The sequence below is a fragment of the Hyla sarda genome, chromosome 1 (assembly GCF_029499605.1).
Source record: "Hyla sarda isolate aHylSar1 chromosome 1, aHylSar1.hap1, whole genome shotgun sequence".
Taxonomy (NCBI): domain Eukaryota; kingdom Metazoa; phylum Chordata; class Amphibia; order Anura; family Hylidae; genus Hyla; species Hyla sarda.
In genome coordinates this window covers 166,410,709-166,423,166 of record NC_079189.1, presented here as the reverse complement: position 1 = coordinate 166,423,166, position 12,458 = coordinate 166,410,709, and the positions used below count along the sequence as shown (strand labels likewise).

Here is a 12,458-nt window from a genome sequence, read left to right as displayed (position 1 = left end):
TACTGTTACGCCGAGCGCTCCGGGTCCCCGCTCCTCCCCGGAGCGCTCGCTTCACTCTCCCCGCGGCAGCGCTCCGGTCACGTCCTCTGACCCGGGGCGCTGCGATTCCGCTGCCAGCCGGGATGCGATTCGCGATGCGGGTAGCGCCCGCTCGCGATGCGCACCCCGGCTCCCCTACCTGACTCGCTCTCCGTCTGTTCTGTCCCGGCGCGCGCGGCCCCGCTCCCTAGGGCGCGCGCGCGCCGGGTCTCTGCGATTTAAAGGGCCACTGCGCCGCTGATTGGCGCAGTGGTTCCAATTAGTGTGTTCACCTGTGCACTTCCCTATATCACCTCACTTCCCCTGCACTCCCTGGCCGGATCTTGTTGCCTTAGTGCCAGTGAAAGCGTTCCTTGTGTGTTCCTTGCCTGTGTTTCCAGACCTTCTGCCGTTGCCCCTGACTACGATCCTTGCTGCCTGCCCCGACCTTCTGCTACGTCCGACCTTGCTTTTGCCTACTCCCTTGTACCGCGCCTATATTCAGCAGCCAGAGAGGTGAGCCGTTGCTAGTGGATACGACCTGGTCACTACCGCCGCAGCAAGACCATCCCGCTTTGCGGCGGGCTCTGGTGAAAACCAGTAGTGGCTTAGAACCGGTCCACTAGCACGGTCCACGCCAATCCCTCTCTGGCACAGAGGATCCACTACCTGCCAGCCGGCATCGTGACAATAGCCATGTTTTTAAGTGAATGTACAGACAGCCTGGGCATCTTTAGAAAAAAAGAAAAAAAAACCCTGCTGCCGGATAACCCTTTTAAGCTCATAAATGTTAGTTAATATCATTTATGTCTGTTTTATAAATAAATAAAATAGGAAACTGTATTCCCCTCTTAAAGATCAATAATGAACATAAATTCTAAGCTAGAGGCAGGGCAAGTACTTGATAAATGGTGTGCACTGGGGCTCCCCAGTTGTTTGAATGATCAGAACTAAAAATAAAAATCTGCTCAAAATTGTAATTACACGTATGAACAAATTTAATTGATGACTGGTCAAAATCAATGAGTAAAAATGTCTTTTTGGCTTAATGTGTTTTTAACAGGCCTCTCAGTCTTCCCAGCCTAGCAATCATTGCAGCACTTCTATCAATAGTTGTCAGAATCTCCTGCCTTTCCCCTCTAATATATATGTGTATGTATATATATATATATATATATATATATATATATATATATACACACACACACACACACATATATTTATTTATTTTTTAAACAATGCAAGTTCACTTATTTACTCAGCAACATATTGAGTTTTACCCATGCTCAGATCATTGATGTATATTGTCTATATTGAAGGGGTTATCTCAAGACAGATGTTGATAGCATATCGCTGTCTGATTGGCAAGTGTTTATCCGGTATAACACCTGCCATTTACTACAACAAAGCACAGCTTTCTTGGAAGGCAATAAATAATAGTGTGGCCTTTAAAGAAAGTTGAGTGGGGCCAAGAGGAGCACAAAACTTTTCCAATATCAAATTTATACCAATAAGTGAAGTTTTGGATTTCACTATGAAGAAAGAAATACTAGCAGAAGATGAGGTGGTAAAGCAAATCTTTCCTAAACCACCCATCTTGGCCTTCAGACAACCACCCAACTTAAAACAAAAGCTGGTCAATAGGAAACTACCCACAGAAACATCAAATACAGACAATGGGACCAAACCCTACACCAAACCGCGCTGTAAACTCTGTCAACACATCTGCACAAATTCTGAAGCCTCCCACAACAACAAGACATACAACATCAAGGGACAATACTCCTGCACCACAGAGAATGTAGTCTACATGATACAATGCACCAAGTGTGACCTGGGATGTTACATTGGTGAGACCAGTCAGGCACTCAATAAAAGGATGAACCTCCACAGATCGTCCATCAACAACCATAGAGAAAAGGACTATTGCACCCCAGTTGGACACCATTTCACCCAAACAGGTCACTCCCTACAGGACCTCAAAATCAAGATCCTGAAAGGAAACTTCAAGAACACCCAGGAAAGAAAGACATTTGATGCCAAAATGATAGTTTTTTATGACTCCAAGAACAGAGGACTTAACGTGGATTTAAGCTTCTTATCCCATTATCAAAATTTCCTATAACCTTTGATAAACTGTCTTCCCTCTCCCTGCTCTAACACCATTACACCCCTGCTCCCCCTCCCCTGTCTAAGTCTTATCTTCAGTCTATGGTTCTGTAGTAAAATTGTCCTTTCTCCTCTGTCCAGCATAATCACCATTCTCACCTCTGCTTTCCAGCCCCCCCCCCCCCCCATCCTTATCTGTAGTCTATCGTCCTATAGCTATACAATTTATGGCCCAACTTAATGTCCATTCTCCACATATGTTGTTTTAACCCTTCATATTTTGTTAGATAGAACGTGTGTTTTCCCCTTGTGAACTCAGAAATGCTTATGACTTGATAAAGGGAGGAATCCCGAAAGCTTGTCTCTACAAAATCTTGTTAGTCCAATAAAAAAGGTATTACAAGATACTGCAACTACAGATGATTTTGCACTATGAAGAAACATAACCAATTTCCACTTTTACCTTGAAGAATTACATGATTGTTACCAATTTGTCTAGCATGTTTGTTCAGGTTGTTTACTCACATCTGTACTCATGATAAAATAATTTGCTCATCTTATTATGGGCAAATTTGTTTTACATGCCATTTAACTGACTTATAAATTCAAGTTGTAATATAAAACCTTGATATTTAAAGTAAAGAGTTACTCGAAACCCTACAGAATCTTCCTGGAAAAGTCTTAGTAAATGAGGCCTAATGTGTTCATGTCTACCAAATTTAATACTGTTAATTAAATTCAATACAGTTAATGAAAAAAAATCATAATCTTATACAAGGTTATGTGTAGTGTTGTGTAGTTCCTATATATTATAAGTTTGAAGGTGATATTGCAGTTAATAAAGGCAAATGCCAAAATGCATCCTGTGAGTCGCTTGTGCTGTACTACCGTATATACTCGAGTATAAGCCGACCCGAGTATAAGCCGAGACCCCTAATTTCAACCCAAAATCCCAGGAAAAGTTATTGACTCGAGTATAAGCCTAGGGTGGGAAATACCTCATCCCCCCCTGTCATCATCCAGACCCGTCATTAACATCCTCATCATCCCACACATCCCCCCTTCATCATCCCCTTGTCATCATCCCACACATCCCCTTATCATCCCACACATCCCCCCTTCATCATCCCCTTGTAATCATCCCACACCCCCCCCCTTCATCATCCCCACCCCCCTTCATCATCCCCACACCCCCCTTCATCATCCCACACACCCCCCTTCATCATCCTCTTCTCATCATTCGCCCTCAGTGGTCTTCAACCTGCGGACCTCCAGAGGTTTCAAAACTACAACTCCCAGCAAGCCCGGGCAGCCATCGGCTGTCCGGGCTTGCTGGGAGTTGTAGTTTTGAAACCTCCGGAGGTCCGCAGGTTGAAGACCACTGCGGCCTTCAACATGCGGACCTCCAGAGGTTTCAAAACTACAACTCCCAGCAAGCCCGGGCAGCCATCGGCTGTCCGGGCTTGCTGGGAGTTGTAGTTTTGAAACCTCCGGAGGTCCGCAGGTTGAAGACCACTGCGGCCTTCAACATGCGGACCTCCAGAGGTTTCAAAACTACAACTCCCAGCATGCCCGGGCAGCCATCGGCTGTCCGGGCTTGCTGGGAGTTGTAGTTTTGAAACCTCCGGAGGTCCGCAGGTTGAAGACCACTGCGGCCTTCAACATGCGGACCTCCAGAGGTTTCAAAACTACAACTCCCAGCAAGCCCGGGCAGCCATCGGCTGTCCGGGCTTGCTGGGAGTTGTAGTTTTGAAACCTCCGGAGGTCCGCAGGTTGAAGACCACTGCGGCCTTCAACATCATCCAGCCCCCTCTCACCCCCTTTAGTTCTGAGTACTCACCTCCGCTCGGCGCTGGTCCGGTCCTGCAGGGCTGTCCGGTAAGGAGGTGGTCCGGTGAGGAGGTGGTCCGGGCTGCTATCTTCACCGGGGGCGCCTCTTCTCCGCGCTTCCGGCCCGGAATAGAGCCGTTGCCTAGACAACGACGCATCTGCGTCGTTGTTAAGGCAACGTGACTATTCTGAGGCCGGGCCCGAAGCGCTTAGAAGAGGCCTCCCCGGTGAAGATAGCAGCCCGGACCACCTCCTCACCGGACCACCTCCTCACCGGACAGCCCTGCAGGACCGGACCAGCGCCGAGCGGAGGTGAGTACTCAGAACTAAAGGGGGTGAGAGGGGGCTGGATGATGTTGAAGGCCGCAGTGGTCTTCAACCTGCGGACCTCCGGAGGTTTCAAAACTACAACTCCCAGCAAGCCCGGACAGCCGATGGCTGCCCTGGCTTGCTGGGAGTTGTAGTTTTGAAACCTCTGGAAGTCCGCAGGTTGAAGACCACTGCGGGTGGGGGAGTTCACTCGAGTATAAGCCGAGGGGGGTGTTTTCAGCACGAAAAATCGTGCTGAAAAACTCGGCTTATACTCGAGTATATACGGTATATGGTGTGAATAAACACGAACCTGCAATCAAGAAATCGTGAGTGCCGAGATTCATTCTGGTCATTTAAAATCTATACTGTTTAATCACTGATGCATGCAGGAAGCTGAATTAAAGGTTTCATTGTTTTATAAGACACATTAGTTAAGAGTTTTTTTTCACCGGACAACACCTTTTAATATAGTGAGTGACTGAGGCTGTTCATTCTATGTGAGCTATGTGCTCGCCACTCATTATGCAGCTGCTAGTGGCTCCTTAACAACGGGATCTGCCCGCTTACTTGCCTGAGATGTCAGGAAAAGACTCAAGGTGGGGACTCTTCACCACCCTTTTTCTAGACAATTACCTTTTTAGATCAGGCCTTTCTCCCAAGATGGTGCCTGCTAGCTCGGCACACTGAGCCCTTCCTCCTCAAAAGGAAAGATATCTCTGATTTTGCAATTCTTGCCTTAAAGGACAATGCTCCCCTAGACCCTCCAGCACAAATTTTCAGTCTCCAAAAGTTGTTCAAAAGCTGTTGCTGCCTTCACTTAACAGGTTGGTGAGTTGGGACAGACAGTCTCTGAATAAGAGATGAAACATGACCAATTGGTGGTCATAGGGGTCTCCCTGAGATGATTATTTAATTCTCTACCACTGTTACCAAATTGTTCTGTTCACTCCTGCCTCAGGAAGACCTGTGATCACTCGTCAAACTTCTCGGCTTCCTAAGGTGAAGTGCCATTGGCATTGCTCTACCACACCTCAAAAAAATTATGCTAACTATCCCACCAGCCTACCTGATTACCTGCAGTGGACTGTTCTACTTGCTTTGATTTCCAGTCATCTATCCGGCTTGACCGGAGGACTCCATCTGCTGACACGCTGCTCAATGCAGCCCTGAGCTTTATACTGGTTTTGTAAGCTATGTCCTAACAACCTTCTCTTATTGGGACTTCTCTATTTTTCCATTTTTATTTGTCATCTCCCGTTTCATTATTTTTCATTTCGGTCACCTTTTTATTATTAGGATTCAGAGCGGTACAAATCCCGAGGCGTGGTTACTCTCCTTCATAACTCCTTCTTTTTCTCTTTAGCTCAGCCCCATGTGGACCCTGAGGGGAGATAAATGTTCATATTGCAGTCCCTACACTATGACCACTTAGTCCGGTGCAGAGACCTCCACATGGTTCTCAGTATTGTTTTAGATAGATCTTATACTTCTCAGTTTAGAAGATCTGGGAACAATCAGAGGTTTATTATTATAATCCATGCAATATACTGATTGGGCCAATGTCTGGTGAGAACATAACCTTGCACAGCAGTGATATACTCATTATTCCTCAGCTAATAAACTATAGACCTGTATAGTATGGATTCTGACCACACCTCTTTCTTCCAGCTCTGCTATATGCTTGCCACATTTATAACTCATGGTCGGACCATAATATTCCACACTGTGTTTTAGTTTGGGACACAATGGGGGGGGACATTTATCATTGTTAGCTTTGGTAAGCGAGTTCTGACAATTTTTTTGCTTTTGTTTTGTCTATGTGTGACATATTTATCATACTATCACAGTGGGTTAATAAATTTGGCTCACATAAGTAAAAAGTCACCTTTGAATACCACTTTATTATCACACAAAAGCAAAAACTGATAAATGACTTTAGAACACCACTTTGTAACACCACCTCCTCTCCTCTGTGGCTTTTCTGCTCTAAAGTTGCAGCTGTGTTAAAAATGAGTGATTATACACTGCTCAAAAAAATAAAAAGAACACCAAGATAACACATCCTAGATCTGAATGAATGAACTAATTGTATGAAATACTTTTGTCTTTACATAGTTGAATGTGCTGACTTTGAGTGGACACACGCATATTTGTGGCCTGCTCTAGGCCATTTTGCAGGGCTCTGGCAGTGCTCCTCCTGCTCCTCCTTACACAAAGGCAGAGGTGGTGGTCCTGCTGCTTGGTTGTTGCCCTCCTACGGCCTCCTCCACGTCTGCTGATGTACTGGCCTATCTTCTGGTAGCGCCTCCATGCTCTGGACACTACGCTGACAGACACAGCAAACCGTGCCACAGCTCGCATTGATGTGCCATCCTGGATGAGATGCACTACCTGAGCCACTTGTGTGGGTTTTAGACTCCGTCTCATGCTACCACTAGAGTGAAAGCAACACCAGCATTCAAAAGCGACCAAAACATCAGCCAGAGAGCATAGGAACTGAGAAGTGGTCGGTGGTCATCATCTGCAGAACCACTATAATTTCCACCTGTTTTCTGTTCCATTTGCACAACAGCATGTCAATCAGTGTTGCTTCCTGAGTGGACAGTGTGATTTCTAAGAAGTGTGATTGACTTGGTGTTACATTGTGTTGTACAAAGTGTTCCCTTTATATTTTTGAGCAGTGTATATTTTTTTAGCACTCTTTTTTCCCCGTTAATATACTAACCTATTTTTCATGTTTTGTTTTCTCATTTCAGATCCGTGTATGCAGAGGACAGCTATGGATTCGGTGGATTACATCGTTGACCCAGGTTTTTTTTTTTTTTTCTATTAATAAAATTGTTAAAGAAGGCTTGTGAGGGAGTGTTTTTTGGAATAAAAGTTTTGCAAACATGTTGTGTTTTAAAAAAAATTACTTTACAGGCTTAATAGTGGAAGCTGTCTTATAGATGGAGTCCATTACTGAGTTAGGGCTTAGCGTTAGCCCCAATAACAGCACTAACCCCCAATTATTATCCAAATACCCACCACCATGGAGTGCTGGGAAGAGCTGGTACCAACAGGCCTGGAGCATCAAAAATGGCACTCCTGGGCCTAGGTGGTAACAGGCTTGCATATTTAGGCTGGGGAGGGCCAGTAACAATGGTGTTCGCCCAACCTGGTAACATCAGGCTGTTGCTGCTTGGTTGGTATCTGGCTGAGAATGACATTTTTTTTGCATGTTTTTTGCATAAGTAATTAAATAATACATAAAAAAAAATGTGTGTGGTTCCCACTGTTTTTATTCTCAGTCAGATACCAACCAAGCAGCAACAGCGTGCCATTACCATGGTGGGCGAGGACCATTGTTACTGGCCCTCCCCAGTCTAAATAATGCCAGCCTCTTACCACTTAGGCCCAGGAGCACCATTTATATACCAGGCCTGTTTATACCGGCTCTTCCCGGCACCCCTGTGGCAGTGGGGTAATAATTGGAGGTTAGCTCAAGCTTTTTTGAGGGATAATGCTAAGCCATCTATTAGACAGCTTTCACTTCTAAGCATGTGAAGTAAATAAAATAAAAAAACATGTTTAAAAAAACTTTTATTCCTAAAAACACTCCCCACAAGCCCTCATTAACCATTTTATTAATAGTAACCAAATAAATGCAGGTCATCAACGTGATTTCATCAAGGGAGTTGTAGTTTAGCAACAGCTGTAGGCACCCTGTTCCTAAACTACAACTCCCATGATGGGAGTTTTAGTTTAGCAACAGCTAGAGGCAGTCTGAATCTAAACAACAACTCCAATGATGGGAGTTGTAGCAACGGCTGGAGGCACCCTGTTCCTAAACTACAACTCCCATCATGGGAGTTGTAGTTTAGGAACAAAATAGAAGCCAAGGAAGCAAACGGCTTTTTGCTCCGCTCCCTAGCCGGCCAACTTCCCAGTGGGGAAGTTGAAGTTACGGCACTGTAACTTCATATTTCCCACCAACAGCTGTTATTCCCAGCCAATCACAACACCGGAGGGAAATATGGAATTTTCACTTTAGTAAGCTCATTTGTCGCTTTTCACTTTAGTAAGCTCATTTGTCGCTTTTTGCTTACAGCCAAAAGCTGGGGAAAAAAATTGCTTAGGTGCACATGCGACATTTTGTGTGACTTTTGTAAGCAAAATAAGAGCTCTAAATCCCTTGATAAATCACCTGCAATAAGTCTCTAATGTGTAGACACTATTTTACTACTAATGCCTCCCCAGACTCTGACCCTGGTTTGGTCTGGATGGCTCATAAAGCATGGTAAACTCATATTTCTTACCTCCCATCTCAAATGTAACCCTGCCAAACTCAAAACTAAGCTAGCTAGATTTGTGATACACACCAACTTCATCCCAACCCATTTTTAGCACAGTACATTATGACTACTAAGAAGCATCTGGATTTGGTTATTTCAAAGGTGTATTTGGATATTTCAAAGGTGCATTATTGGCTTCTATGTGGAGGTGGAGGCAAAAGATTAACAAAGGCCACAGGATTCAGGTCAAACCAGGCATCTCGTTTTCCTACTCTTCTCACATCTAAGACTCCTTTCATGCTTTCTATTCTCATCTTCACGCAAACAGCAACCCTTGGTGGGGATGATTTCTTGGCCTCGGCCCACCTCCCTAAGCTAACCCCAAAGCTCAGGCCCCTCTAAAAAAGCCGCATAGTGCAGATGAGGTTTCTCTGGCCATTTACGCCAAGAAAACAGGAAAGGCCTATCTATTTGGGGTTCTTAAACATAAGGGGTTCTATGGGACCTTTGTGAATTTCCTTTCCACCATTTTTCTAGCCCTAAAGCATACCTTAAGCTTCCTCCCCTCTAACCTAAGCCTATCTGTATCAAATTAAGGACTTTCCCCCTTTCTCCTGCATTATTTGCATTAGCAGTGGAACCCTTGGCGATCCTCACCAGACCCCTAGTCTAATTTATTTAGTTTCCTGGATAACTTCTCTTTAGTTTCTAGTTTTAAAGTGAGGGCAATGGGTTGTTGCTTTTTGCCACTTTGGTAAAAAGAACCTTCTATTACGCGGTATGCAGAGTTTAAATAATTCCAGCTTTTACTGTCTGGATCCATATTGTATCTAAATAGTGTTCTCCCCATCTCCTTGTTTTCTACTTTTATCTCCAGAGTCAATGCCATCATGATATCTGAAACCCTACTGTGGCGTCTTACCTTTTCCATATACTTACCTTTTTGATATAAATGCCTAATCTGATCATTTGCTTATTTCACACATCCTGTTGTTGCCTTGACCAAGCTTTTCATATTGTATACACCACAGGGAAAGATAAACCAGCACTCCGGTCTTCATTCAGTGATAAGGTATAACTTGAATGCTTTATTTAAATATAGGAAGTGAAGGACAGATTTGAGTCTAGCCTGACCCCAAGGCAGCAGATGTGCTGCCTATGAGTTGTGGTTAATTCCACACCTTGAAATGGAAATATCTGCTTTAGGCTGTGTTTAGCTTTTTAATTCCAGTTATTGAATTCAAAGCCAGGAATGGATCTGAAAACAGGAAAAGTCTAAGGGGGAGATTTATCAAAACCTGTCCAGTTTTAACAAGGCCTCTGCAAAATGAAATAAGCAATCTGATTGGTTGTTATGGGCAACTCAGCTACTTTTCCTGGACAGGTTTTGATAAATCTCCCCCTAAGTCTTTCCTTTATATGTGTACTCCATTTATGATCTGTTCCTGGCTGTGTATTCAAAAATTGGAGATTTTCCTACCCTTGGTGATGGAAAATATAGATTTTATTAAAGACAGGAGACGAGCATTATGCTAAATTCTTTCTTTACTGAATTGATAGCAGCAAAGAGTTAATAAACAGTTAACAAGAAAAAAGTTGAAGCAGTATGAAGTCCAGTATTTAATCAGTAATGGTACAGTCCAGATGAATATAAGGACCCCTCAGGTGAATCCCCTCCTCTTTTTTTGATAAAGTAGTAGATGAGAATGATATAAAGTTGAAGTTATTGTGTTGAAAACAGAATGAACGGAACTGGAACCAATTGCAGGTCAACTTAAGGATGAATGATCCATTATATAAGAAGGAATAACCTGAAACCCAGAGTTGTAATTTGTTTAGGCTGAAAGAAACAAAGAAAAATCATTAATGGATAGAGTTGGGTACATGGCTAGGGATAATGCTCGTTTCCTGTCTTTAATAAAATCTATATTTTTTGTCACCAACGGTAGGAAAATCTCCAATTTTATAAGAAGACAGGAGACTCACATTATGCTTAGTTAAAGCTTATAAATTAATGAAAATATATACAATCATAAATCTAAAGTTAAAATAAAGACATAGAAATTTGTAGGTCTAAAATAAGAAGTTTTGAATATGGATTCTGATGACCAATAAGTAGCTTTTAATATATCTGCCAAAGAGCCTCCTAAGAGTTTCTGTTTTTAGCTCATACATTTGTTTCAAGCAACAAACATATACATTTTCTTGATGAGGAAAAGCTGGGTAAAAAACTGTGCGAAGGTTAGCCTTCATTTAATTATGGAAAAATATAACTCTTTGAGAGGAAAATTGTCTGTGAGAAATATCTAAAGCTCTAACGTTTGAGTCTCTTAAAAGAAATTAGACATGATAACATTGTGAGTTTAAGATAATAATTTTAATCGTTTGGAATCATTATCTCCCCATGAATTGATCAAATTTAAGACTACTGTGACATCCCAAGTAGATTGATATCTAGGAACAGGGGGTCTTCTATATTTAATGCTTTCAATAACTTACACATTAAAGGGTGTTTTCCTAATGGTAAAGCGTGCACTGGTGCATGGTAAAGAGAGATGGCTGAACGATATACATTAATAGTACGATAGCTTTACCCACATCAAAAGAATCTGAAAGGAAATTGATGACTTGAGTTCTAAATGCATGTATAGGACCCAAATCCCATTGTATGTGCCAATTAGATCAAATTTTGCATGCTTATCCGTAAGCTGATCTGGTACCGGGAGCCTATGCGTCCAAGAGGATATCTCTAGCTGATTGTGAAAGATCAAAGTCAGGTTCTGAGGACCTGAGATGAACCAGGTTACTAGAGACAATTGGTCTGACAAAATCAGAGGATGTGGATTCCCTGACAGATCTAATAGGATGGATTAATGAATTGGTATGATGCAAGGAAAATCTATAGACATTCCCAGAATCTGAGGGAACCAAGATTGGGTCGGCCAAAGAGGGGTTATCAGGTCAATCGTCGATTTCTGTAATTTAGTAACAGGAGGATTCTCGGAATTAATGCAAATGGTGGAAATGCATAAAGGGTCTTTGATGGCCAACGTTGAAGTAATGCATCTGTGCAGAGATTCTGGGTCAGGACACCAACTGAAGAATCATGGAAGTTGGCGATTCAGACAAGATGTGAATAAGTCTAGATGAAGGGGACCCCAGAGAGAATTGAGTTGATTGAAAACAAGAGGATCTAGTCTCCAATCGCTGTTGTCGATTAGGAAACAAGAGTTCCAGTCCACTATTGAGTTGGACAAACCTGGGATGTATTCTGCTTTCAAAATAATGTTTTGATTCAGATAAAAGTGCCAACAATATTTTGCGATATTGACTAACATTTTTGATTTGGTATCTACTAGTCGATTGATGTATTGTACCACAGGAATGTTGTCCATCCGCAGTAGAATACAACAGTGTGACTTGTCTTCTGCAAAACTCTTGAGAGCAAAAGAACCCGCCAAAAGTTCTAAACAGTTGATATGAAGAAGGGATTCTTCTTTGGATTATTTTCCTCCTGGGGAAAGTGAACTGCAGTGAGCAACCCAACCCAGGCGACTGGCATTCGATTCTATGATCATATCCAGAACTGAACTGAAGTTGGTTTTGCCATTCCAAGCCTAAATATGATGAAGCCACCATTGTTCTTCTTTGGTATCTAAAATAAGGGGATATCTCATCTGAATAAACCAAGCCATTTCTCAAATGTTGAGCCTTGAAGTTCCCTGTAGTGAAGAGGTGCTGGAAAGATTGCTTGAATGGAAGCAGAAAGTAATCATACAATACGAGCAATGGCTTGTAGGGACACTTATTGTTTGTTCAATTGGGATCGTATTGAACATATTTTTAATTTCTTGGGGGAAGACTCAGTATGACTGAGTATTGACCAGGAATCCTAAAATTCCCTCTTCTTTTGAA

At 42.8% G+C, this 12,458-nt stretch overlaps 1 protein-coding gene across 2 annotated transcripts in view; it reads left to right on the top strand.

The window, feature by feature from the left end:
• Nucleotides 1-12,458, top strand: part of C1H4orf33 (chromosome 1 C4orf33 homolog) — a 297,289-nt gene that overhangs the window by 272,148 nt on the left and 12,683 nt on the right. The window contains exon 8 of one of the 2 annotated variants that reach the window (XR_008890867.1): nucleotides 7,026-7,043. Coding sequence is in view for 1 of the 2 variants with exons in the window: in XM_056563541.1 (XP_056419516.1) it covers nucleotides 7,026-7,074 (49 nt within the window). In the remaining variant the exon portion in view is untranslated. Of the gene's footprint in view, nucleotides 1-7,025; nucleotides 7,080-12,458 lie in introns of those variants that run through there. The other variant, XM_056563541.1, reaches the window with a different exon arrangement.